Source organism: Agelaius phoeniceus, chromosome 4 (genome assembly GCF_051311805.1).
Source record: "Agelaius phoeniceus isolate bAgePho1 chromosome 4, bAgePho1.hap1, whole genome shotgun sequence".
NCBI classification, from domain to species: domain Eukaryota; kingdom Metazoa; phylum Chordata; class Aves; order Passeriformes; family Icteridae; genus Agelaius; species Agelaius phoeniceus.
The window spans coordinates 74,948,583-74,973,536 of NC_135268.1; the positions used below are offsets into that span (position 1 = coordinate 74,948,583).

General features: G+C 47.0%; 1 protein-coding gene across 9 annotated transcripts in view; it reads left to right on the forward strand.

Annotated features, from left to right (window-relative positions):
- The window catches only part of LOC129133881 (GTPase-activating Rap/Ran-GAP domain-like protein 3), a 47,048-nt gene extending 22,944 nt beyond the window's left edge, over positions 1-24,104 (forward strand). The window contains exons 1-7 of one of the 9 annotated variants that reach the window (XM_077177951.1): positions 19,752-20,509; positions 21,005-21,069; positions 21,690-21,753; positions 22,009-22,035; positions 22,393-22,468; positions 23,245-23,366; positions 23,776-24,104. In XM_077177951.1, coding sequence (XP_077034066.1) covers positions 20,363-20,509; positions 21,005-21,069; positions 21,690-21,753; positions 22,009-22,035; positions 22,393-22,468; positions 23,245-23,312 — 447 coding nt within the window. In that variant the 5' untranslated portion in view covers positions 19,752-20,362 and the 3' untranslated portion in view covers positions 23,313-23,366; positions 23,776-24,104. Of the gene's footprint in view, positions 1-586; positions 651-905; positions 933-1,289; positions 2,129-19,747; positions 20,510-21,004; positions 21,070-21,689; positions 21,754-22,008; positions 22,036-22,392; positions 22,469-23,244; positions 23,367-23,775 lie in introns of those variants that run through there. The other 8 variants (XM_077177952.1, XM_077177955.1, XM_077177954.1 and 5 more) reach the window with 8 other exon arrangements.
- Positions 24,105-24,954: the final 850 nt, after the last annotated feature.

Sequence of the window (24,954 nt, forward strand, 5' to 3'; positions counted from 1 at the left end):
ATATTTGCCTGTGTACCTTTTCCTGTCATTCAGAGCTTGCGTTCTGTGGTTTTTATGATAAACCTATCAAACTTGCGAAACTGTTTTGCAAGTCTTAACCGTTGAAGGCAGCAAGAAGTGGTTTTAAAGGCTGTTCTTGAGCAGACAAAGGGGAAAAGTGTGAATTTGATGCTGAACTTGTCCTTTTTCATTTGACTTGCCTTGAATTATTTAGGAAGAGAGAGAACTAGAAAAAAGAGAGAAATAGAATTGGTTCTTGAGCCCTCCTAAAATGCTCCCCGTGATTCCGTGTGGAGCCAAAGTGAAGGGTGATGGAACAGAGCCCCTGTGCTTTAGAAGGAAATCAATTTCAACCTGATCTCCACCCTGAGTCTCCCTAATTTCTGTTTTTAAAATGCAAACTAAGTTTAGGAAGTGTTGGGAGTTAGTATTTTGGGGAAGAAATGGCAGTTGCACAAACCGTTCCATTTCCCAGAGGCTGTGGGAAGGATTCATTTTGTAAGCGCTGTAACTGCCATCGGTTGGTGGTTCGGGGTTGGAATGTGCACTTGCCCTCCGATAAAGCACTCGTTCATTTGCATTTCAGTGCCAGGAGTCTGGAGAAACTGGAGAAGAGCCCAAGAGACATTTTTCATCCTGAGATACAAAAGGTAGGAAGTGACTTTTTTTGGTTTGGTTCTTTTTCTTTATGATTTCCTGGAAATAGAAGTAATTAAGTATAGATCCTACTGGTTTGTTTCTTCCAGTAGCTAATAAGAATAATAATAATAATCTAATACTACTTAAACTGTCTCTTTATCCATTGAACTGGCCATTTCAAATCCAAACTTCTAAACACCAATAAAACCATCATCCTTGTAGAATCTTTAATAGGAGGGGGCTAAAGATGCTGTTTTTGTTGACAGGATGTATTGGTTCTTGAAGGGCAAGAGGTGAGTACAAGCCTAACTACTTCTTGCTCACAGACCCATCCGGTGAATACGGCTTTGTATTTGGATGGGCTTTTGATGACTTCTAAATCAATTGCTCGTTACAGTAAAAAGAAGTCATGTTTTTTGGAACCTGACAGCAAAAATAACTTGAAGCACCAACTTAATAATAATTGATCACCCGTCTAAGTTAATGATTTTATGCTATACTATCAAAGTTTAAAGGTAAATTATTGTGTAGTAGGAGATGGTATAAAATGTATGTTCTAATGTGTAGGATGTAGGCAAAGATTAGAGGAACCAAATTTTTATGTCTTCTGTTTGACTGTTCACCAAATAATATTTGGTTTTATTTTCCAGGGATTGGTGAATTTTAAATTTGGAGTCCTCTATGCTAAGGATGGTCAGCTTACAGGTGATGAAATGTTCAGTCATGGTGAGGTTTTCACCTTCTCCTTAATTGTTTTGCTCATCTGAAAAAAAAAAAAAAAAAAAAAAGGTATGTTTATTATTTGTTACCCCGTTCTGTCCGTTTCCTCGGTATTTGCTGGAGCTCTGCTTACCCAAGCTTTGGGTAAAACAAGCTTTGGGTTCCTTCTGTCCCACTGGGTGTTGCCCAGTTTGGTTGCATCTGGTGAAATTCACCCTGAGCCCTTACAGAACCAGCTCAAACCACGTGAGAGCCATTCGCAGCTCTCTCAGGACACCCGGAGGAGGATGGGTGACGTTTCTGAGCATCTGGCAAGTGTACTTCTATCAAAACTCGGCCTGTGCAATTTCTGGGGAAAACCCTTCTGTATCCTGAAGGGTTCCTCAAACTCTGTTGAGGATCCAGTTAGCAGTTGCTCACCTGGATGGTTCCAGCTCCTCAAGCTAACACTTGTACTCTTGCCCTGTAGTTTAGATCTATTGTAGTTTTGTTATTTTGCAAGATTTTACGTCTTTGGACAGTAACGTGCATTTCACTCTTTGGAACCTCTCGGATCATTCTTTGGTGCAGGACCACCTAATGGGACACTTGGCTGCTGTGCTGAAGGGCTTGGTTACTAGAATTGTAAATCCCGGAGAGTTTGTAAGTCTTCTGTCCCCAGGGAGGTGTCACGCTTTGTTCACCGTTGCTCTGTTTGTCGGGTGCTGCTTCTCGTCGGAGGTATTAACTTCAAACTGCCCTGTTCTTTTTTGAACTTTTTTTCCTGGTTCTCTCCGTAGGGCAGGGAAGGACTCTCGTATCCCGGTCATCAGACTCGGCGCTGCCCGAGAAGATACAGAGACTGTAAAAATCATAAGGAGCAAATGTGACTGCAGAGAAAACAAACTGGAGAGAACAAAAGGTGATATTGTTCTCCTTAGCCTGGATTAGAAACATCCACTGCGCTTTGATGCCGCTGGCTGCCAGGGGCTCGTTAGGTCTCTTTAGGCAGGTGTAGGTGTTCACTTGTAGGTTCTATTTTTTGGCAAAGGACCACGAGAGAAGTTTATTTATAGATCCAAATAAACATTCATCTTATCTGAACATAACCTGTCATCCCCTTTCTGACATTAAGGACTCCTGTATAAATACTTGGGGGGGTTTTCTTTGTCATTTCTGAATGGTTCCATTTTGCCGGCTACTTGAACAAATCTGAGGGGGTTTAATTGCAGACTGCTTCCTTGAAATTCTGTTGGTCTCTGCTTGGAACCCTTCTTGTACTGCTTAATGAAAGACTTCGGATGGTGTTTTCTTGCCTGTTTGTGGTTAAGGTCGTGCTCTGATGCATTTACAGAAGCCATGGCAGGAGAGAGTCAGCTGCTGGAGAAGAGGAGACAGTACTATCCCTGTGCAGCACGGAACTGTGCTACTGCTGTGTCATCAGCTGTGTCTGCACTGAAAGTAGCCACCTTCACTTGTAGGTAGCTCCTTGGTGCTTTAGGACACGCTGAGGGATTTATTCCTTTTGGGATCCACGATGAGAATTCCCAAGAGAGGTAGTAGTAATAAGGTCTGAGATTGGAAAAAAGCCTGTGTCCTTGGAATGTTGTTGTTGTCGTCAAAAGTTAATTTTTCCTTCTTTCTTAGCCGGTAGTCAGCTTTTTGCTTTATTTTTTGTGGTATCAGTATTTGATTGTTTAAAAAGTTGCTTCAAAAGAACTGCAGTGGCTGGCCACCAGGACCTTGTTCAGATTTGCCTATTTGCTTGTAGCTAAAACGTTTCCATATTGTTTATCATTCTATTGAAGAAACTGCTGCCCAGTCAACTAAGAACTGAACATCTATCTGTCTAGGACACGGGGAGAGGATTTAGGTCATGTCTTTGTTTCCAGAAAAAAGTTCCAGTGTAGTTTCTAACTAGAGGAAAAGGGGGGGGGGTGAAGACTCGGGGCTCTGATGCCACTGGGGGCACCCCGAGGTGCCCAGGAGAGGGAGCCCCACTGCGGTGCAGGAGCAGGTATGTTATCACGTACTAGAGAGCAAATTATAAATAGAAATAGGAAAATTATAAATATAAAAATATTTTTTAGATCGTTAAAGAAAGCGTTTTTTTTAACTTGTCAATAGGCAGGGTTTTGATGATAAAAATGATAAATACAAAGAATATGAAGGTAGAAATCTAAGTCTAGAAAGATATCATAAATACATACAGATAAAGTTTAAAGCTAGAAGAAAAAATCAGTTGCAGCAGTAGATACGATACATAATATAGATAATACTTTAAATACATGTCTAGAATTTTATAGATATTATAGATAATTATTAATAGATTGCATCAAAAGAAACGATAAATATAAATGTGAGTATAACTATACAAAGTATAAAAATATTTCGATACCATTTAAAAGAAGGTGTTTTCTTGTATTTATTTGGTTAGAGATGGGGTTTTTATTTGGATTAATAGAAGTATTCTAGAAATATAAATCTAACTGTAGAGAGATCCAATCGATAGAGGAGGATATTTCTAAAACCACAACCGAACGCCGCCGCCTTCGGGGGAATCGCACGAGCTCGGCCGAAGCAAGGCGAGAGCGGCCGACCCTGAGGGCCTCGAGCGAACCGAGGCGAGGCTTCCGAGGCTGCCTGAAGCGAAGCGAGCCGAGCTCAGGCGAAGCGAGCCTGCTGCTCTCGTGCGCGCTGCTTAGCGCCAGTGCGCTCCCAGCCTAATGAGCTCCTGCCCGAGCCCGCGCTCCCGGTCGTGTCCGCGCCGTGGCCGGGCCGCCCGCGGGACGCGGCAGCGGGAGAGCCCCGAGCCGGGCGAGCTGAACGGGAGGCGGCGGCGCTTGCCCGCCCGCCGTCGGGGAGCCGAGGCGAGGCGAGCGGAGCCGAGGCGCGCCGAAGGCACAGAGCGGCTGGGAGTTGGGCCGAAGCGAGGCGAGCTCGGCCGAAGAGGCGAATGCAGGCGCCAAGAGCCGAGTTGAGGCGCCAAGAGCCGACCGGAGCCGAGCGTCTCAGGAGCGAGCCGAGCTCCGCCGAGCGCCGCAGCATCCCGGGCAGGGCGAGGCGCCGGGCCGGGCTCGGGGTGCAGCCGGGGCTCTGGGGGGCTTCCCCGCCTGTCCCTCTCTCTAGCCCTCCTTCCTTCTCCCCGTATTCGCCTTCTCTCGCTCCCTTTCCCCCATTCCCTCTCCCCCCGCAAAGCCGGCTCCTTCCTGTCCTGTCCCTAGCCCGCTACTCCCTACTGTTCCCCCTGTCTCCTTCCTCTGCCCAGCCTCCGTGTACCCTCGTCCCGGGCTTTCCCTTCCCGTGCCGCTTTCCTGCACAGCCCGAGCTCCCTCGCCGCCCTTTGTCGTGCCCTGCTATCGCTCCTCTCTTCCCGTGCCCCCTTTCCTTCTTTGCCCCGCAGCCGCGGGGCTCGGGCTGCCGGAGAATAAAGCCCCGAGGGCCGGAGCCCGGCGCCCCTGGGCCCTTGCGGGAGTCCCCGCGCGGGGCCGGAGGCTCTCGGCGGATCCCCCCGTGCCGCTCAAGCAGCGCGGCCGACAGCGCCGGAGCTGCGGCTTTGCCGGCATCGCGCTGAGAGCGGCCCCCGCTCCGTGCCGGGCCGTCCCCGCCGTCTGTGCCGCTCCCTCTCTCGCTGCCCCTGGCCCGTGACAGCGAGGCTGGGCAGGAACCTCAAGCCTTCTGGGGGCTGCCCCCCCTTTCTTGTTGCAGCAGAATCCCTTGCTGGGGCCGTGCACGTGTGGGAAGGGCTTGGGGGAAGCGCTGCGCTGATGTCCGGGGCAGTCGGATTCGTTCGGAGCCTTCTTTGGGGGTCAGGGAAAGGCGGGGTGAAGACTCGGGGCTCTGATGCCGTTGGGGGCAGCCCAAGGTGCCCGGGAGAGGGAGCCCCACGGCGGTGCAGGAGCAGGTGGGGGGCGGGCGAGGGGCGGGGGTCACGCTGGGTGCCGTCCCCCAGAGGGACCCAAAGCTGCCACCAAATGCACAGGGAGGGGTGAGTGGGTGTAGGATGCTAAAACCTGGCAAGGCATTCGGTTTTCTAGGTATTGCTAAAGAATAGGAATTGGTCTCTAAACTCAGCTGGGGAGAAACCCTCTCTATGCACTCATTTGTTTACAGGAATGTAGAAGGTTCCGACTGGAGATGCGTAGTAGTTCTGAAGATATTGCCGTGAGGTTTTGATCTAGGAGCGGACCGAGCTGTGCCCTGGAACCCTCAGAACAGCTGCAGGGGCTGAAGGCGATAGAAAGGGCTCTCTGGCACCTTTTGCCTCCGTTCTCTGCCAGCGCCCAAAGCGTGTCGCAGTCCCGGAAGAGGCGCTTGTCATCCCGAGAGCCAAAAGGAAGACGTGTCAAATCCCAGCTCTGCCTTGTGTTTCGTGTGGGTTTTTTACTTCGTATTGATGTCATTCCAGAGAGCAAGGAAAGAAGAAATGGGACCGGCTCCCACTATTACTGTGTGAAGGCTTTCTTGAAAGGCTGCTGTATTTCTATTGTCCTTTTCCACTCCAAGCTTGACTTTTGCCCTCGTTTTTCGAGCTCTGCTGCATTGGGTGTCCCAAGGAGGGCGGGGTTCCTCAGCAGGGCTCTTAGGAGGCGGCGCTGATTCTGCTTTTTCTGAAGGCGTCTCAAAGCGCGCTACCAGAATGACAGTTTTGTGCACTGGAAAGCTTTCCCTCAGTGCCATCAGCGCACGTCCGTGTCTGAATTGTGGAAGCAGACGGACTAAGAAAAGCCAGCACCCGGAGCAGATTTCTGTTGGCTCTGTGTCTGTGAGAAGCGGGCTGTGTGCTGGACGGGGAGAGGCGCTGTTGGAGAGTGGCATCAGCGCCAGGTGTGAGCTGTGAGGATGATGGGGGGCTCGGAGCAGCCCCAGGTGTGAGCTGTGAGGATGATGAGGGGCCGGCTCCTGCCGGGGGGGGGTTGCGAGGCTGTTTTAGGGGGAGGCTTCGCCTCAGCTGCCTTTTGCATGGAGCTGCTGAGTAGAGGGGTTCATGGGGGGGCTCCCGGGGCTGTCTCATGGAAGGACTGCGAGAGCTTCTGGCAGCGTCTGGGCGAACACCTGGATACGCGCTTGGATCCGCGGAGCATCGCTTCAAGGAGGTGCCGAGGGACGAATCTTTGTGCCGGGAAGCAGCAGCCGAACGGGTGAGCGCGTGTGGATTTGGAGCGGGGACTTTGGTCCTTTCCCTTTTCAATTGGATCTTGGCAGTCCCCCCTCCCCGCTTCCCCAGGAACAAAAAGGGAGCTTGTGAAGACAAAAGAAATGAAGGAGAGGCAAGCAGCTACTCTCCTAATATTGTCTGTGTTTGAACTGGGGGGAATCCGCTTTCGCTTGCGGTTCCAAGGATGTCGGTTGAAGGAAAAGCTGCCTTTTCCCGGCTGTTAGGGGTATCCCAGGGGTGACAGGGAATCCCTGCGTTCCATTTGAACGGGAATGGGCAAAGTATTGTTGTCATCGGATGGCTTTGATTTAAAGGTAGCCAGCCCATTTTCATCATCCTAAGGTTTAAATGGAGGGGACAGCGCTGGTGTCCCTCCTTTGCAAGGGTTTGAATGGAGGTCAAAATCCCCCTTTGCACATGGCTTGCAGGATTTCATTGGAGGAAAGCCCCTTCTTTTCTGCGCTCCTAGGGGATGAATTTGAAGGGGAGAAGCCATTTCTTTGCCCTTGTTGAAGCGAGGTGAGCGCCGCCCGCGGCGTCAGTTTCGGGGTTGAGTTGCGGGAAGCCGCAGCTCTGGCGGCGTTTGCAGGGCTGCAGTCGGGCTGTGCCGCTGCATTTGAGGGCGCTTCTTGTGGCCGCGGCCCGGGCCGGAGCGTTGCCGCTCGGGAGCGCTGCCGGCCCGGGCCGGGCGGGTGCCGAGGCGCACGGGGGAATTTGGCGCGGCAGCGGCGGAGCCGCTTTGCCGGTGCGAGCCGCCGTGCGGAGCCGAGGGCAGCTGGCGCCGGGCCGGCCAAGGGCGGCAGAGGCGGCGCGGGCGCTGCTGCGCCGGCCCGGCCGGTGCCGGCCGCTCTGTCCGCTCCGGGCGCGGGGCTCGGGCGCCGCCGGGGCCCCCCGGGCAGGGGGAGCGGGCGGGGGCGGGGGGGTCTCCGGGGCGGCGCCGCCCCTGCGCGCCGGAGCAGCCGCCGGAGGAGCCGCTTTGCCGCCGGGAGCCGCGCTCCGTCCGGGGCCGGCAGCGCGGGGTTGGGCTGCCGCAAGTTCTTGGGTGTCGTGGTTCGGAGGTGGCTTTGTAGGGATCGATCGCACGGGTTTGTTCTGGTCGCAGTGGGTGTGCGCTAAGGGCTATGGCGTTCTTCCTGACCGGTACGGTTCTCGGTTCAGGTGGTGACGATAAAGGTTTGGTTTGAATCGAGTTCTGTAGTCGGATATTTTTTTTGCCGGGCTATTCTGTTTTTAAAGGCGTGCAATGGTTTCTACGGGTCGTTGGGTGAAGCAGCGGCTCGGATTTTAATTCTGTCGCCGTGGCTTTTATTAGCGTGGGCGTGTAGCGTTTGTTTCGGTGGGTTCGAGGTGGCGTCGTGTCGTTAATAGCAGCGGGGTTTTTAAAATCTCTCTAATTGCGTTTGTGTTTCTCGTCTTCCAGGGCTTTTATTTCTTTGGTTTGTTTGATTGTAGTGTACGTTTTATTGTTACGGATCATTTGGGAGATCTTGTGAATGGTTACGTTTCTCTTTCGGCTTTGTGTTTATTTCTGGGTGGTATTTTTATTTTGATCGAATGAGGCTCTATGCGTTTATTCTTCAGTTGGGAATAATTTTTTTGATGCAAATTAAAGTTGCTTTGGTTTGGGGGACTTTTGTTTTACAAATGTTTTTTTTTTTTTTCTTTTTTTCTTTTGTTTCTTTTCGTTTCTTGTTGTCCTTTGACGTATTTGGTGGTTATTGATCAGTTTTATTTTTGGGAACGTGGGTATTTATATGGTGGGTCTTTTTAAGTAGGTTTTTTTTTTTTGGGTAGTTATTTTCTTATTTTTTAGTGGTTGAGATTTTTTGGTTTTTTTCTATTTCGTTCATTAGTTCGCTTTCTAAAGTTCTTTTGACAGAGTATTGCTTATTCTTTGAGTTAGTGTAGATGTAGAATTTTGGTTAGTTTTTAAAATAACGTTCAGGGTCAGTGGCACTGATTGGAGTTGAGCGAGTTGGTTTGGGTTTTTTTAGAGGTTTTTGTGATTTGCTGCGTGTGTTTCTCAAGGGTTTTCTTTTCGTTTGGTTCCATTTTTCTGATGTGATGAGAACTGTTAGTGAAAAGAGTGTTGTGTGTTTTTTTCGCTGGCAGTTGTTTGGCTGGTGGAGGTATCTTGATGGTTTTGGAAGACATTGGGAATTCGATGCTGTTTGTTTTGTCATTGCATTTAGGAATTGGATTTTAAATGTAAAATTCTAAGGATAGCTATCTTTAAACAAAACGAGTAGATGTGTAGAAATGGGAATAAACTTTTATTTTGATCTATTCGATCTCTATTTAAAATTTAACAGGTAACTTAAGTCATGATATATTCCAATAAGATATTGTATTTTTCAAAGAGCATTGTGTATGTTGATAGATATATCAATAGAGATGCTAAATATAAACACAGCTCAAAGGAAATTTTAAATCTAGAAATGTGTTGCGAATCTATGCAGATATATAGATCAAATTATTAAAGGATTGTAAATGTAAAGTGACATAAATCCATACAACACGTAATACAAGTGATACCGTATAGATCTTATGATGGTATATTATAGGAAACAGCTATAAATCTAGTACATCGCTATGATATAATATCTAAAACATTATAGATATGGTAACTGTAAATACAACAACATTATTAAAAGTAGTTTAAAAGAAAGGATGGTTTTGTTTTTTACTTGGCAAAAGCAGGGGTTTTATTATAAAAACTACAAATACAAATGATAGAAAGGTAGAAATCTACTTGTAAAAAGATCTTATGAATACATCAAGATGGATATAAAAATTGAAACTATTAGAAAAAAGAAGTTGTAGCAGTAGATTTGGTACATGATAAAAATAATGATTTATCTCTATGATGTGAATAATAGATATGTGATATGTAATGATGAATGGAATGCATCAGTCTAAACGGTGACTATAAAAGTGAATATAATTATGCAAGCTCTAAATATAAAACTATTTCAATAGAGTTGAAAAGAAGGGTTGTTTGGTATTTGTTTGGTTAGAGATGGGATTTTTTTTGGAAGAATAAAAGTATGATAGAAATCTAAATGGAAGTCAAGAAATATACAGTCAATATATAATGATATTGCTACAACCACAAAGTATGAATAAATACAGATAATAGGAATAGGCATAATAGATTGTATAAACGACGTAACACATCACTGTCCGGTCTAAATATGCGTGTGAATAGAATTAGGAAAACTAGAACTATCAAATTTATTTCAAGAAGGCATGAAAGAAAGGGGGCTTATTTGGTTCTTGTTTGGTAAGAGGCAGGTTTTTGGCATTTATTTTTCGAGGAGTTTTTGGGGGGGATGGCCCCTGTTCTTTTTTGCCGCCTTGGCCGCCCGCAGGCCCAAGGCGCGCGGCGCCCCCGGCTGGGGTGGGCGGCAGTGCTGCCGCCTTGTGGGCAGAGCGCGGTACTGCAGCCCGCCGCCGCCAGGCAGCCCTCTTGGGCGTGGCGCGTGGCGGAGTTTGTTTGACCTTCTGAGAATGGCGGCCAAAAGGGCGGGGAACCGGAGGCCCGCGGTGTGTCTATCCGGACTGCCTGCACGGAACACCGACGCCGGCGCAGTCCCGGCGGAATTTTTGTGGCGTTTTAGGTGTACCCGACACGGGCTGTGGGGTCAGCGGCGCCGCGGGCGGGCGTATTTTGGCGTGTTTCTGACCGGCATGTGAGTAACCGCCTCTCTCGCCCGAGGGGGGGGGGGGGGGTCCTCTCTCGGCCGCCATGTTGGGAGTGGCGTGTCACCAATGTCGCGGGAGTTTGTTTGACCTTCTGAAAATGGCGGCCAAAAGGGCGGGCAACCGGAGGACCCCGGTGTGTCTATGCGGACTGCCTGCACGGAACACTGACGCCGGCGCAGCCCCGGCGGAATTTTTGTGGCGTTTTAGGTGTACTCGACACGGGCTGTGGGGTCAGCGGCGCCGCGGGCGGGCGTATTTTGGCGTGTTTCTGACCGGCATGTGAGTAACCGCCTCTCTCGCCCGAGGGGGTCCTCTCTCGGCCGCCATGTTGGGAGTGGCGCGTCGCCAATGTCGCTGGATTTTTTTTTTTTTTTTTTTTTTACCGTCTCAAAATGGCGGCCAAAAGGGCGGGGATATCGCGGACCCGGGAGTCTGCCGCCCTGTGGCCAGAGCGCGGTACTGCAGCCCCCCGAGCCAGCGCCCTGCCCCTCGCCGCTGGCTGCCGGGGGCGGGGCAAGGACGCGGCTGCCGAGCGAGGCGAGGGCGAGGGGCGGGAGCGAGGCGAGGGCGAGGGGCGGGAGCGAGCGGCGGGCGGGGCGGGAGCGAGCGGCGGGCGGGGCGGGCTCCGTAAATGGCCGGGAGGGGTGAAAGACGTTCAGGAGTGCAAAAGGGACACCATGGCTGAGAAGAATGGCCGGGGGGGGGGCGGCTCGGCGGGGCCGCTTTCGGCGGGCGGCGGAGGCGCGGTCGCAGCGCTCCGCGGGCCGGGGGCAGCGAGCGGGGGCGGGCGAACGCCATCGGAACGGGGCTGCACCCCCCCGAGCCCGCGCACACGCCTCTCCAGGCGGCGGAAGCGACGGCGGGCCGGAAAATCCCGGCGGGGCGGCGGCGCTGCCCGCCCTTTCTGCCGCCAGCTTTGCAAGGTAAGACCGCCCGCCCCGTCCCGTCCCGCCGCCCTCCGGTGTCTGTAAACAGACAGACTCCCTCTGGCTTCCCACTTCTCCGTGCTGGAGAGTGGGAGAAAGGTCCGTGCTGCTTGCCGTGTCCTCGGTGGGCAGAGAGCTCTGACCTTGCCTTGGATGGGCTGCTGAGGATTGGATCCATGGGGATGTGCTTGGATGCATTTAGTGACCTTTACAGATTTCTTTCCCCGCTTTTTTCAGTTCACAGAATCATGGAAGAATTCAGGTTGCAAGGGGCTCTAAAGATCACCTCATTCCAAGGCTGCTGCCGCCGTGGGCAGGGACGTGCTTCCATCGAGCAGCTTGCTCAGAACCTCATCGCAGAGCACCGAGGGGCCTTGAGCACTTGCAGCGATGGGGCAGCCCCAGGACCTCTGAGCAACCTGTGCCCTGTGCCAGCCAGGTGCCAGAGGAGGAAGGAAGCCCTTCCCACCTGGAGCAGAGGCTGCGTAGCCTTGTGTCACCGAGCGTGTGAGACAGAAAGGCCCTTCCTTTCTGGAGGGGTAACAACACTCAAAGCTCTTTCTCGGGACAAGCCGAGCAATGGAAGGCCAAAGGAGCCTTCAGTTCTTCCAGCAGCTTTGGGAACAACTTGAAGGAGGAGCAGAGCTGGCCTGGTGCCTGCCGGCTCTGCAGGCAGTGGGCATGGAGAAGCTGCAGCTGCATCTGTCTTCTTGGCTGAGGCTTTATAAATGAGGCGCTTTTCTGTAGTTCCTTTTCAGGCATGACGTGCAAGTTGCCCCTAGAAGTCCAAAGGCAGCTGTTTTCTTAGCAGAAGGAAGTCAGGAGGAGGCAAAGCCAGCAGCTAAGTCTGGATAAAAAACTTGGCTAACCTCTTTTCCCCCCCCCTCCTCCAAACAGGCAATTGTGAAGCACTCAGCAGAGATCTGCCCGGGAGGAAAAGCAGAGCCAATCTCTGAGAAGAAGGGACGTGCGAGCTCTGGCGAGGACGGCTGCTCCCCCTGGCCTTGGTGTGGGACCTCCTGAGCTGCCATTCCTGTGGTGGGAGTGTTTCTCCTCTCCTCCAGCCAAGCCAGAGACCGCCTAGGGAAGGAGCAGGTAAGGTTGAAGTACCGAGGTCTCCCAGGTAAGAAGTGACACGGCCAAAGGAAATGGCCTCAACTTGCAGCAGGGAAGGCTTAGATTGGATTGGAGGGAAAATTTCTTCACTGAAAGGGTGCTGAGGCGTAGGAGCCCAGGGAAAGTCCCCATGCCTGGAGACATGTCAAGGATGTCAAGATGTGGTGTTTAGGGACCTGATTTGGGGGGGCAGCAGCTGGGCTCGATGTCCTTAGAAGGCTTTTCCAACCACAAGGATCCTATGCTTCTGGAAAGCCTTGACCCCTCTGGCTCTAGCACAGCACCTGGATGCTGACAAAATGAGGCTGGTCCTAGAGCCTGGAGGTCCCTGTGCCACAGGGAGAGGACAAGCCGGTGTCACCTGCAGGGAGGGTCTCGTCCCCAGAGAGCCGTCAGTGACTCCGTCCCTGCCCGGGGCTCTGGGTGCGCCCTCGGGGGGCGGGGGACGACACCTGCCCTCAGGTGTCCCTCTGGGCACCTGGGAAGGGAACCAGGTCCATCCGTGCGGCAGCTGCAGGGCTTGCAGGCTTTGGGGCTTTGCAGCTGTGTGCCTTGTCACAAGGTGGCAGGGACGTGACACTGCCTGGCAACGCTGCTGGCCTCGGATCCTTGCTGCTCTCATCCTTATCCCATATGGATTTAGCAGCAATCTTCTGTCTTTGCTTTCAAACTGTCCTTGGGAGAGTTCCAAGAGAGGGTCATTAGTTATTTCAAAGCCTACATCTTTTACCTCTTGGCACTGAAGAGAAAAGACACAAACCTGCTTTGCATCCTTCTGCCTGGAAGTCCTTGTGACACGGGGAAGGGAGGAAGGGGCTGGCCGGGGTCAGCCTCTGCTGAGCCTCAGCTCTGGCTGCTCCTGCTCACAGAGTAAAGCCAAAAGCTGTCGTGATCAAAAACGCAGGCCGCCCTTCTGACCTGAGTCACAGGGGCCGTTTCTTCTGAATGAATCAAGGTGGGAAATCATTCTTGGAGCTTCAGAAGAAAAAAAACCCCAGAACCGTAGGTACGTTTGTAAGAGTGTGTATGTACGGACATTTCCTTCGATGAAGAAGAAAATCTTAGAAATATCATGTCACGTCTGGCTTCCTAGAGAAGATCCTGAACTCTGGGCTTCTGAAAGCAAATGGCTGTGCATTTATAGGAGCGTTTCCCTTCTTTTTATGTGCCTCCCCCAGTCATCTTCTACCCTTGCCCACGGCAAGGAGAGCGCGGTGATTTGGCTGCTCCGCTCTGCCGAGGTTGTTGCAGGCTGTGTAGCAGGGAGTGAGGCCTTTTGTGGCTGCTCATCAGACATTTTCCTACAGCCTTCTCCCTGCAATGGTAAAATGAGACTTGTGTTAGCGAGCAGTCAAGTAGAGCAGGTAACATTAGAAAAGAATTGTTTCTGAGCTGCTGTTCACTAGCACGTGTTTCCCCTTTCCGGCAGAGCGCGCATCATTGCGGGCTTGGGATCGATTGAAATGCGCTAAGGAAACCAGCTCTGGGGAGGGAGGGAGGCAGGGAGGGAAATGCTCTCTTAACATGTGCCAATGCTTCTGTCAAACTCATCAGGGCAGGACAGCGTTCAGACTGAAAGTGTAAGAAGATGTGGAGGGAGACAGAGAATCTGACAGGAGCACCGGACTCACAAGTGCACGAATTTTGCTTTTGGCTTGGATTCAAACTCAGAAGTTGTAAGGAATTTGGGAAGGAGAAGGGACATTTCAGAAGGAGAAGAAGAAAAAGAAGTTGTTGTTGTTGTTACAGCCCTGGCAAAATCTTTGGTTCTAGCTAATAAAGGAAGTTAGTTGAAATAAAAAAAAAGAAAAAAACGTGGGGTTTTTTTTTTTTTCCTTCGCTGTTGTATTCGTTGGTGGTTCGTTATATGGTGTGTTGTTTTATTTCTTGGTCTTATTACCTCTGTGTAAATAGTTTTTTTGAGTGAAGCTAACTTTCTGGAGGGGTTGGTTTGTATTTGAGGTAGGATTAATTTCAAGAGGTTTCTTTCCTAGACTTCTGATAGGCATTCCTGGGATTTTGGTTTTGTTTACTGTGTGTATCAACAGAGAGATTTGGTAGGGCCAGCTGGGCTGCTGGAGTTTTGGGTGTTAATTTATGAGATGGCTTTTGTTCAACGCAGTTTTGAATTGTTGAAAGGGTTTTTAATGTAGTGGTTTTAAGGCGGTCTTTAAGAATTGTTTGTATCGTTTCACGTTGTTTGTAGTTGGTGTACGATCAGGGATATGGTGGAACTTCTTGAACGTTCTGGTTTTAGCGTTCCTAAGTTCCGATTTCTTTCTGCTTTGCTGTTTTGTTTCTGGTTTTCTTTTGGGGGACAGGGGCATTTGTATACGGTGGGTTTCTAGAGGCAATATGTCTTTCAATTTGGGTAGTGATATATTTTAGTATTTTAATAGTTTCGATTTTTTTTATTTTCATGCTTTTAATGAGTTGTTTTAAAATTTGGAAGATAACCTTTCTAGATGATTGGTTATTATTTGTGAGTTAGCCTCAAGGTAGAGCTTTGGGGGCTTTTTTTAGTAATGTTTAGGGTCAGTTGTAGGGTTTTGAGTTTAGTGAGTTGGTTGGATTTAATTTTTCACGGGTGTTTGTTTTGACTAGCAGTTCTGTCATTTTCCATGTGTATCTGAGTTTTTTGGGGTTTTGAGCCATTGGTTGAGGAGGAAGTTTATGATGAGAATGTACGGAGCTTTTGGGCTAGTTATAGTGGGATTTCAAATGTCTTGACAGTTCGGTTGATTTGAGTTTTTCTTAGGGTTAAATGTTGTGGGGTCTTTGTTCTGTTAGTCCTAGAAATAGGTTTGGTTTGGATACGCTGCGATGGGATGAGCGTGGGCTGCGTACCGGTGCTGCCGAAGGTGCGGTATTTGTGTGGTTCTGATGCGTTGGGTTAATGAATTGATACGGTCTAATATATAGATTAATTAAAGTAGAAATAAATATCAATATAAAACCAAATATAAAATGATAGTGGTAAACATAAATATAGAAAACAAATAGATAAACACATAAAACTATACTATATAGTATATTATTGTAACAGATGCTAATCTATAGAAACGATAGTGTATTGTATATGTATACAAAGATATCTAAAGATCGGTTGTAAATATAAAACTATTTAGATAGAGTTAAAAGGAATTGGGGATTCTTTGGGATTTTTTTATTAGGTTATAGGCTGGGGTTTTTTTTCTAGATAGAAATAATATAAAAATAAAAATCCAGATCTCCAAATATATAACGCGTATACCGATCTCTCTAAATATTGAATATAAAGAAATAGAAGTAAAAGAATATCTAGGCTATAAAAATACTATATATCTATTATTCTATTAAAAGGTATTCTCTCTAGTATGTATAATACCTACAAATGTAATAAATAAAAATTATAAAAGTAAATGTGAAGAGAATGATGAAAAATGAGATGATTTTTAGAGTTTTAAATATGGTTTAGATAAAGGGGTGTCTTTGGTTTTTGTTTGGTTAGAGGCAGGGGTTTTATTTGAAAGAATAGAAGTATTATAGAAATGTGAATCTTAAGATAGAAATCTATCATAAGTCTAGAAAGAGAAATGACGAAACTATGGATAGAAATTGAAATCTAAATCTATGTCAGTAATATGAAGAGTTGTAGTATAGAATAGAAATGACCTTATGTGGCAATATAAATGAGAAATGGGAATAGAAATAGAAGAAGATGTAAATATAGTTGGAAAGAAAGGGAATTTTTTGGCTTTTGTTTGAGTAGAGGCAGGGGTTTTATTTGAAATAATACAAGTGTTCCAGAAGTGAAAATCTGAAGGCAGAAATAGATAATCAATGAATCAAAATACGTATAAAAATATAGAAAGAAGTCCTCGGAATAGATGGAATATAGAATATCAATTGATTTATAAATTGACATTGATAAAGAGAAATGGACCAGTAAGCAATACACATTATAAATAGAAATGTGACTATCAATAGGAAAACCTAGGGGTAAAATCTATTTAAATATTGTCTAAAAGCAAGGGTTGGGGTTTTTTGGGTTCTTCTTGGGTTAGAGGCAGGGTTTTTATTTGAAATAATATGAATATAGATATTACTCTTACCTGTTTCTAAATATTGAGATAGATAATCAAGATATAAATATAAAACCTAAGGAAATAGAAATAATAGGAAGGGATGTAATATAGAATACAAATAAGAGTATACATTGATATACAGTTTAAATGTCAATGTGAACATGAACCTGAAAGATACAATTTTAAAAAAGATTGAAATAGAGTTGAAAAGAAAGGGGTTCTTTTTGGCTTGAATTTGGGTAGAGGCAGGGGTTTTATTTTAAATAATGGAAGAGTTACAGAAGTAAAAATCCTAACACAGAAATATAGATTAAATATAGAAAGATATGAATAAAAAGATGTCAATAAATAGAAGAAATAGGAACAGATGTAAAATAGAATATAAACTTATAAAAAATCGGAAATTATAAATGTAAAAATAAACATTACACATCAATATACATTTGAAATATAAATGTGGATATAAAGATGAAAAAAAAAATTTTTTTTACAAATTTAAATGCAGTCGAAATTAAAGGGGGTTCTTTTTGGCTTTTATCCGGGTAGGGGCAGGGGAATTATTTTAAATAATGTAAGCGTTACAGAAGCAAAAATCCTAACAAACATATACTTACTATGTAAAAATAGGTATAAAAATAGAGAAATAAATTTAAGTACTAGGGAGAGATGTAATATAGAATAGAAATTTATTTATAAATAGAAATGTATAAATATACATCAATACGCATTATAAATAGAAAAGTGAATATTAATATGAAAAACTATTTTTAAAAATATTTACATATTTTTTAAAAGAAATTGTTGGGTTTGGGTTTGGTTTGGTGGTTTTTTTTTTGTTTTTTTTTTTTTTTTATCCTATTAGGTTAGAGGCAGGAGGATTTTTTTCTTCTTCCTGGTTGCTTTGGGGCATTTATTTCAGAGCAGCTTCTGGGGGGGATGGCCCCTGTTCTTTTTTGCCGCCTTGGCCGCCCGCAGGCCCAAGGCGCGCGGCGCCCCCGGCTGGGGTGGGCGGCAGTGCTGCCGCCTTGTGGGCAGAGCGCGGTACTGCAGCCCGCCGCCGCCAGGCAGCCCTCTTGGGCGTGGCGCGTGGCGGAGTTTGTTTGACCTTCTCAAAAGGGCGGAAGAACGGAGGGCCCCCGGCGGTGTGTCTATGCGGAATGCCTGCACGGAACACCGATGGCGGCGCGGCCCCGACGAGCTTTTCTGTGGCGTTTCAATTGCGATGATGGCATTCCGGTTCGCCTGCAGGCTTCGGCGTCGCGGGAAATCGTTTCTAGGGCTCGAGGTGGCTGTCGGCATTTTGATCAGGCAGCTGGCAAAACGGCTACGCCTTGGGGTCTTTCCGAGGGGCGCTGGGGGCGGGGCCGGGCCGGGGCGCCGTGTCGACGAGGTGACGTCATTCGGCGGCACTCTGCCTGCAGTTCGCCCATGCAGACGGCAGGGGCCGCTGTGCCTGCAGTGCGCCCATGCAAACGGCAGGGGGCGCTGTATAAATAGAGTATTAAGTATAAACTATCTAGAAGAAGAAATAAAAGCTCGATGTCACCTGCAGCTGTAGAAAATTTCAGGCGCCCATGGAGGAAATAGTTTTCCTAAAATCATTACCGTTTTGGGGTTTTTTGCACTCCCCGGTAGCCTGAACGTTTCGACTGCTGCTTTTTTATCCTAAAGCCAGAATGCAAATCCCAGATTAGAAATACAGGGAAAGAAAGAGAGAGAGACAAAGAAAGAAAGAAAGAGAGAGAGAGACAGAGAGAGACAGAAAGAGAGACAGAGAGAAAGAAAGAAAGAGAGAGAGAGAAAGAAAGAGAGAGAGACAGAGAGAGAGACAGAGAGAAAGAAAGAAAGAGAGAGAGACAGAGAGAGAGAGAGACAGAGAGAAAGACAGAGAGAGAGACAGAGAGAAAGAAAGAAAGAGAGAGAGACAGAGAGAGAGAGAGACAGAGAGAAAGAAAGAGAGAGAGACAGAGAGAGAGACAGAAAGAAAGAAAGAGAGAGAGACAGAGAGAGAGAGAGACAGAGAGAAAGAAAGAAAGAGAGACAGAGAGAGAGAGAGAGACAGAGAGAAAGAGAGAAAGAGAGAAAGAAAGAGAGACAGAGAGAGAGAGACAGAAAGAAAGAGAGAGAGAGAGAAAGAAAGAAAGACAGACAGAGAGACAGAGAGAGAGAGACAGAAAGAAAGAGAGAGAGAGAGAAAGAAAGAAAGACAGACAGAGAGACAGAGAGAGAGAGACAGAAAGAGAGAGAGAGAGAAAGAAAGAAAGAGAGACAGAGAGAGAGAGACAGAAAGAAAGAGAGAGAGAGAGAAAGAAAGAAAGAGAGACAGAGAGAGAGAGACAGAAAGAAAGAGAGAGAGAGAGAAAGAAAGAAAGAGAGACAGAGAGAGAGAGACAGAAAGAAAGAGAGAGAGAGAGAAAGAAAGAAAGAGAGACAGAGAGAGAGAGACAGAAAGAAAGAGAGAGAGAGAGAAAGAAAGAAAGAGAGACAGAGAGAAAGAAAGAAAGAGAGAGAAAGAGAGACAGAGAGAGAGACAGAGAGAAAGAAAGAAAGAGAGAGAAAGAGAGACAGAGAGAGAGACAGAGAGAAAGAAAGAAAGAGAGAGAAAGAAAGAGAGACAGAGAGAGAGAGACAGAGAGAAAGAAAGAGAGAGAAAGAAAGAGAGACAGAGAGAGAGAGACAGAGAGAAAGAAAGAAAGAGAGAGAAAGAAAGAGAGACAGAGAGAGAGAGACAGAGAGAAAGAAAGAAAGAGAGAGAAAGAAAGAGAGACAGAGAGAGAGAGACAGAGAAAGAAAGAAAGAGAGAGAGAAAGAAAGAAAGAAAGAGAGACAGAGAGAGAGAGACAGAGAGAAAGAAAGAAAGAGAGAGAGAAAGAAAGAAAGAGAGACAGAGAGAGAGAGAAAGAAAGAAAGAGAGACAGAGAGAGAGACAGAGAGAGAGAGAAAGAAAGAAAGAGAGACAGAGAGAGAGACAGAGAGAAAGAAAGAAAGAGAGAGAGAAAGAAAGAAAGAGAGACAGAGAGACAGACAGAAAGGAAGAGAGAGAGAGAGAGAAAGAGAGAAAGAAAGAGAGACAGAGAGAGAGACAAAGAGAGACAGAGAGAGAGAGAGACAGAGAGACAGAGAGAAAGAAAGAAAGAGAGAGACAGGAAGAGAGCGAGAGAAAGAAAGAAAGAGAGAGAGAAAGAAATAGAGAAAGACAGACAGAAAGAAAGAAAGAAAAGGAAAAAGGAAAGGAAGAAAAAAAAAAGGAGGAAGAGAAAGGAAGAAAAAAAATGAAAAAGGAAAAGGGTGAGAGTGAAAAAGAGAGAGGGAAAGTGGAAAAGGGGGTGAAAAACAGAGTGAAAAAAAGAAAAAAGAGTTGGAGTGAAAAAGAAAGGACATTCGGGAGGGGCGGTGCTGCCTAAGGTGCTTCCGCGCCCAGGAGCGAAGGAGCCGTTTGACCTCCTGGCGGGAGCGCAGCTCCCGGTGGCGGAGAACGGAGCGGTGGCTGTCAGTCCGAGACTACAACTCCCGGCAGGCCCTGCGGCCGTAAAGCGCGGCGTCTGACGCAACGGCCGACGCGCCATATGAATGGCTGGCGGGCCGAGGCGGCCGCGCGCCGGGGGAGCGGGCAGCTCCCGGCGCCTGTGCCACGCGGGACGGAGCCGCGGCAGCGACGCTGGAGGGGCGAAGCCTCCGTCCGGCCGCCCGCACGGAGCCGAGCGGCGCGGAAGGGGCGTCCGCCCGGTGCCTCGGCCTCGCTCAGCGGTCCCGGTGGCGGGGGCTGAGCTCGGGCGGGGCGCGCTGCCGCCCGCCGATGGCGGAGCGCCAGGCGGTGCTTTGCTGCCGCGGGCCGGGAGCTGCAGGAGCCGCCCCGGGCGAGCGGCGCCGGGCGCTGCCGCGGTCACTGTGCGGCGGCTGCCCTCGGGCTGGCGGAGGCGCGGGAGCCGCCGAGCTGCAGCCGTCTCCCTCGGGCCGCTGCCGCTGCTGCGGGCGGGGGCGGACGAGCGGCTGCGGAGGCGGCTCCGCGGCGTGCTCAGCCTTGCGAGCAGAGAGCGCTCGACATCGCTGGCATGACACGGCTGCTGAGTGCCTCAGTGCTCGTGGCTCTTCCTTCCACGCAAACGGATGGAGCGGCATCGCTGAGCAGTAAAACACAGCGATGGCCCGGAGAATGGCGAGCGCAAGGAGCGCCGGGCAGGATCCTTCTGATGGCACAGGTGCGATCGGCAAACTCAGCCCCTTGTGCCCCTGCCCTCCCGACCCCCAGGGGAAATGCTCTCCAGCCTCGAGCTGCTGAGAGACAAAACGTGTGATTTGACACTAGGGTCCGGAAAACGTTTCCGTTTAGATTAGCAAATGCCTCTATTGTTCTCGGTTACGTCCTAGGATCGGTTTTAGGCAGTGACTTTCTACCGCTTGTCGGATTTTCTTGTGCAATGGTAAGAAAATAGGCAGGTCTGATACTGGTTTCGCTTTTTTTCTACTTCATGTTCCATGAGCTGCTTTTATCCAAGCAATTGTTTTAAAGTTCTACTGTAGGCGTTTCTGGTTCACTTTTTTTTTTTTTTTTCCCTCTAAATCGGCAGTAAATATAGCTGAGTAAAATTACCTTGGTTTTCTTCCTTCTTAAATGTTTTTATTGATAATCCTATTTGAATATGCAGAACACGTGGGTATGTCCTGTAATATATCCTAGCTTTTCTTGTTTACAGGGTACTCAGGAAATATTTTTCCCTTCGAGTCCCACTGAAACATTCTCCGTGCAATCTCCGTTAAGGTCTGTGTTTACAAATAAGCCACCATCAGCTGAGATATTTGCCTGTGTACCTTTTCCTGTCATTCAGAGCTTGCGTTCTGTGGTTTTTATGATAAACCTATCAAACTTGCGAAACTGTTTTGCAAGTCTTAACCGTTGAAGGCAGCAAGAAGTGGTTTTAAAGGCTGTTCTTGAGCAGACAAAGGGGAAAAGTGTGAATTTGATGCTGAACTTGTCCTTTTTCATTTGACTTGCCTTGAATTATTTAGGAAGAGAGAGAACTAGAAAAAAGAGAGAAATAGAATTGGTTCTTGAGCCCTCCTAAAATGCTCCCCGTGATTCCGTGTGGAGCCAAAGTGAAGGGTGATGGAACAGAGCCCCTGTGCTTTAGAAGGAAATCAATTTCAACCTGATCTCCACCCTGAGTCTCCCTAATTTCTGTTTTTAAAATGCAAACTAAGTTTAGGAAGTGTTGGGAGTTAGTATTTTGGGGAAGAAATGGCAGTTGCACAAACCGTTCCATTTCCCAGAGGCTGTGGGAAGGATTCATTTTGTAAGCGCTGTAACTGCCATCGGTTGGTGGTTCGGGGTTGGAATGTGCACTTGCCCTCCGATAAAGCACTCGTTCATTTGCATTTCAGTGCCAGGAGTCTGGAGAAACTGGAGAAGAGCCCAAGAGACATTTTTCATCCTGAGATACAAAAGGTAGGAAGTGACTTTTTTTGGTTTGGTTCTTTTTCTTTATGATTTCCTGGAAATAGAAGTAATTAAGTATAGATCCTACTGGTTTGTTTCTTCCAGTAGCTAATAAGAATAATAATAATAATCTAATACTACTTAAACTGTCTCTTTATCCATTGAGCTTGCCATTTCAAATCCAAACTTCTAAACACAAATAAAACCATCATCCTTGTAGAATCTTTAATAGGAGGGGGCTAAAGATGCTGTTTCTGTTGACAGGATTTATTGGTTCTTGAAGGGCAAGAGGTGAGTACAAGCCTAACTACTTCTTGCTCACAGACCCGTCCGGTGAATACGGCTTTGTATTTGGATGGGCTTTTGATGAGTTCTAAATCAATTGCTCGTTACAGTAAAAAGAAGTCATGTTTTTTGGAACCTGACAGCAAAAATAACTTGAAGCACCAACTTAATAATAATTGATCACCCGTCTAAGTTAATGATTTTATGCTATACTATCAAAGTTTAAAGGTAAATTATTGTGTAGTAGGAGATGGTATAAAATGTATGTTCTAACGTGTAGGATGTAGGCAAAGATTAGAGGAACCAAATTTTTATGTCTTCTGTTTGACTGTTCACCAAATAATATTTGGTTTTATTTTCCAGGGATCGGTGAATTTTAAATTTGGAGTCCTCTATGCTAAGGATGGTCAGCTTACAGGTGATGAAATGTTCAGTCATGGTGAGGTTTTCACCTTCTCCTTAATTGTTTTGCTCATCTGAAAAAAAAAAAAAAAAAAAAAAAAAGGTATGTTTATTATTTGTTACCCCGTTCTGTCCGTTTCCTCGGTATTTGCTGGAGCTCTGCTTACCCAAGCGTTGGGTAAAACAAGCTTTGGGTTCCTTCTGTCCCACTGGGTGTTGCCCAGTTTGGTTGCATCTGGTGAAATTCACCCTGAGCCCTTACAGAACCAGCTCAAACCACGTGAGAGCCATTCGCAGCTCTCTCAGGACACCCGGAGGAGGATGGGTGACGTTTCTGAGCATCTGGCAAGTGTACTTCTATCAAAACTCGGCCTGTGCAATTTCTGGGGAAAACCCTTCTGTATCCTGAAGGGTTCCTCAAACTCTGTTGAGGATCCAGTTAGCAGTTGCTCACCTGGATGGTTCCAGCTCCTCAAGCTAACACTTGTACTCTTGCCCTGTAGTTTAGATCTATTGTAGTTTTGTTATTTTGCAAGATTTTACGTCTTTGGACAATAACGTGCATTTCACTCTTTGGAACCTCTCGGATCGTGCTTTGGTGCAGCACCACCTAATGGGACACTTGGCTGCTGTGCTGAAGGGCTTGGTTACTGGAATTGTAAATCCCGGAGAGTTTGTAAGTCTTCTGTCCCCAGGGAGGTGTCACGCTTTGTTCACCGTTGCTCTGTTTGTCGGGTGCTGCTTCTCGTCGGAGGTATTAACTTCAAACTGCCCTGTTCTTTTTTGAACTTTTTTTCCTGGTTCTCTCCGTAGGGCAGGGAAGGACTCTCGTATCCCGGTCGTCAGACTCAGCGCTGCCCGAGAAGATACAGAGACTGTAAAAATCATAAGAAGCAACTAGGACTGCAGAGGAAACAAACTGGAGAGAACAAAAGGTGATATTGTTCTCCTTCCCCTGGATTAGAAACATCCACTGCGCTTTGATGCCGGTGGCTGCCAGGGGCTCGTTAGGTCTCTTTAGGCAGGTGTAGGTGTTCACTTGTAGGTTCTATTTTTTGGCAAAGGACCACGAGAGAAGTTTATTTATAGATCCAAATAAACATTCATCTTATCTGAACATAACCTGTCATCCCCTTTCTGACATTAAGGACTCCTGTATAAATACTTGGGGGGGTTTTCTTTGTCATTTCTGAATGGTTCCATTTTGCCGGCTACTTGAACAAATCTGAGGGGGTTTAATTGCAGACTGCTTCCTTGAAATTCTGTTGGTCTCTGCTTGGAACCCTTCTTGTACTGCTTAATGAAAGACTTCGGATGGTGTTTTCTTGCCTGTTTGTGGTTAAGGTCGTGCTCTGATGCATTTACAGAAGCCATGGCAGGAGAGAGTCAGCTGCTGGAGAAGAGGAGACAGTACTATCCCTGTGCAGCACGGAACTGTGCTACTGCTGTGTCATCAGCTGTGTCTGCACTGAAAGTAGCCACCTTCACTTGTAGGTAGCTCCTTGGTGCTTTAGGACACGCTGAGGGATTTATTCCTTTTGGGATCCACGATGAGAATTCCCAAGAGAGGTAGTAGTAATAAGGTCTGAGATTGGAAAAAAGCCTGTGTCCTTGGAATGTTGTTGTTGTCGTCAAAAGTTAATTTTTCCTTCTTTCTTAGCCGGTAGTCAGCTTTTTGCTTTATTTTTTGTGGTATCAGTATTTGATTGTTTAAAAAGTTGCTTCAAAAGAACTGCAGTGGCTGGCCACCAGGACCTTGTTCAGATTTGCCTATTTGCTTGTAGCTAAAACGTTTCCATATTGTTTATCATTCTATTGAAGAAACTGCTGCCCAGTCAACTAAGAACTGAACATCTATCTGTCTAGGACACGGGGAGAGGATTTAGGTCATGTCTTTGTTTCCAGAAAAAAGTTCCAGTGTAGTTTCTAACTAGAGGAAAAGGGGGGGGGGTGAAGACTCGGGGCTCTGATGCCACTGGGGGCACCCCGAGGTGCCCAGGAGAGGGAGCCCCACTGCGGTGCAGGAGCAGGTATGTTATCACGTACTAGAGAGCAAATTATAAATAGAAATAGGAAAATTATAAATATAAAAATATTTTTTAGATCGTTAAAGAAAGCGTTTTTTTTAACTTGTCAATAGGCAGGGTTTTGATGATAAAAATGATAAATACAAAGAATATGAAGGTAGAAATCTAAGTCTAGAAAGATATCATAAATACATACAGATAAAGTTTAAAGCTAGAAGAAAAAATCAGTTGCAGCAGTAGATACGATACATAATATAGATAATACTTTAAATACATGTCTAGAATTTTATAGATATTATAGATAATTATTAATAGATTGCATCAAAAGAAACGATAAATATAAATGTGAGTATAACTATACAAAGTATAAAAATATTTCGATACCATTTAAAAGAAGGTGTTTTCTTGTATTTATTTGGTTAGAGATGGGGTTTTTATTTGGATTAATAGAAGTATTCTAGAAATATAAATCTAACTGTAGAGAGATCCAATCGAT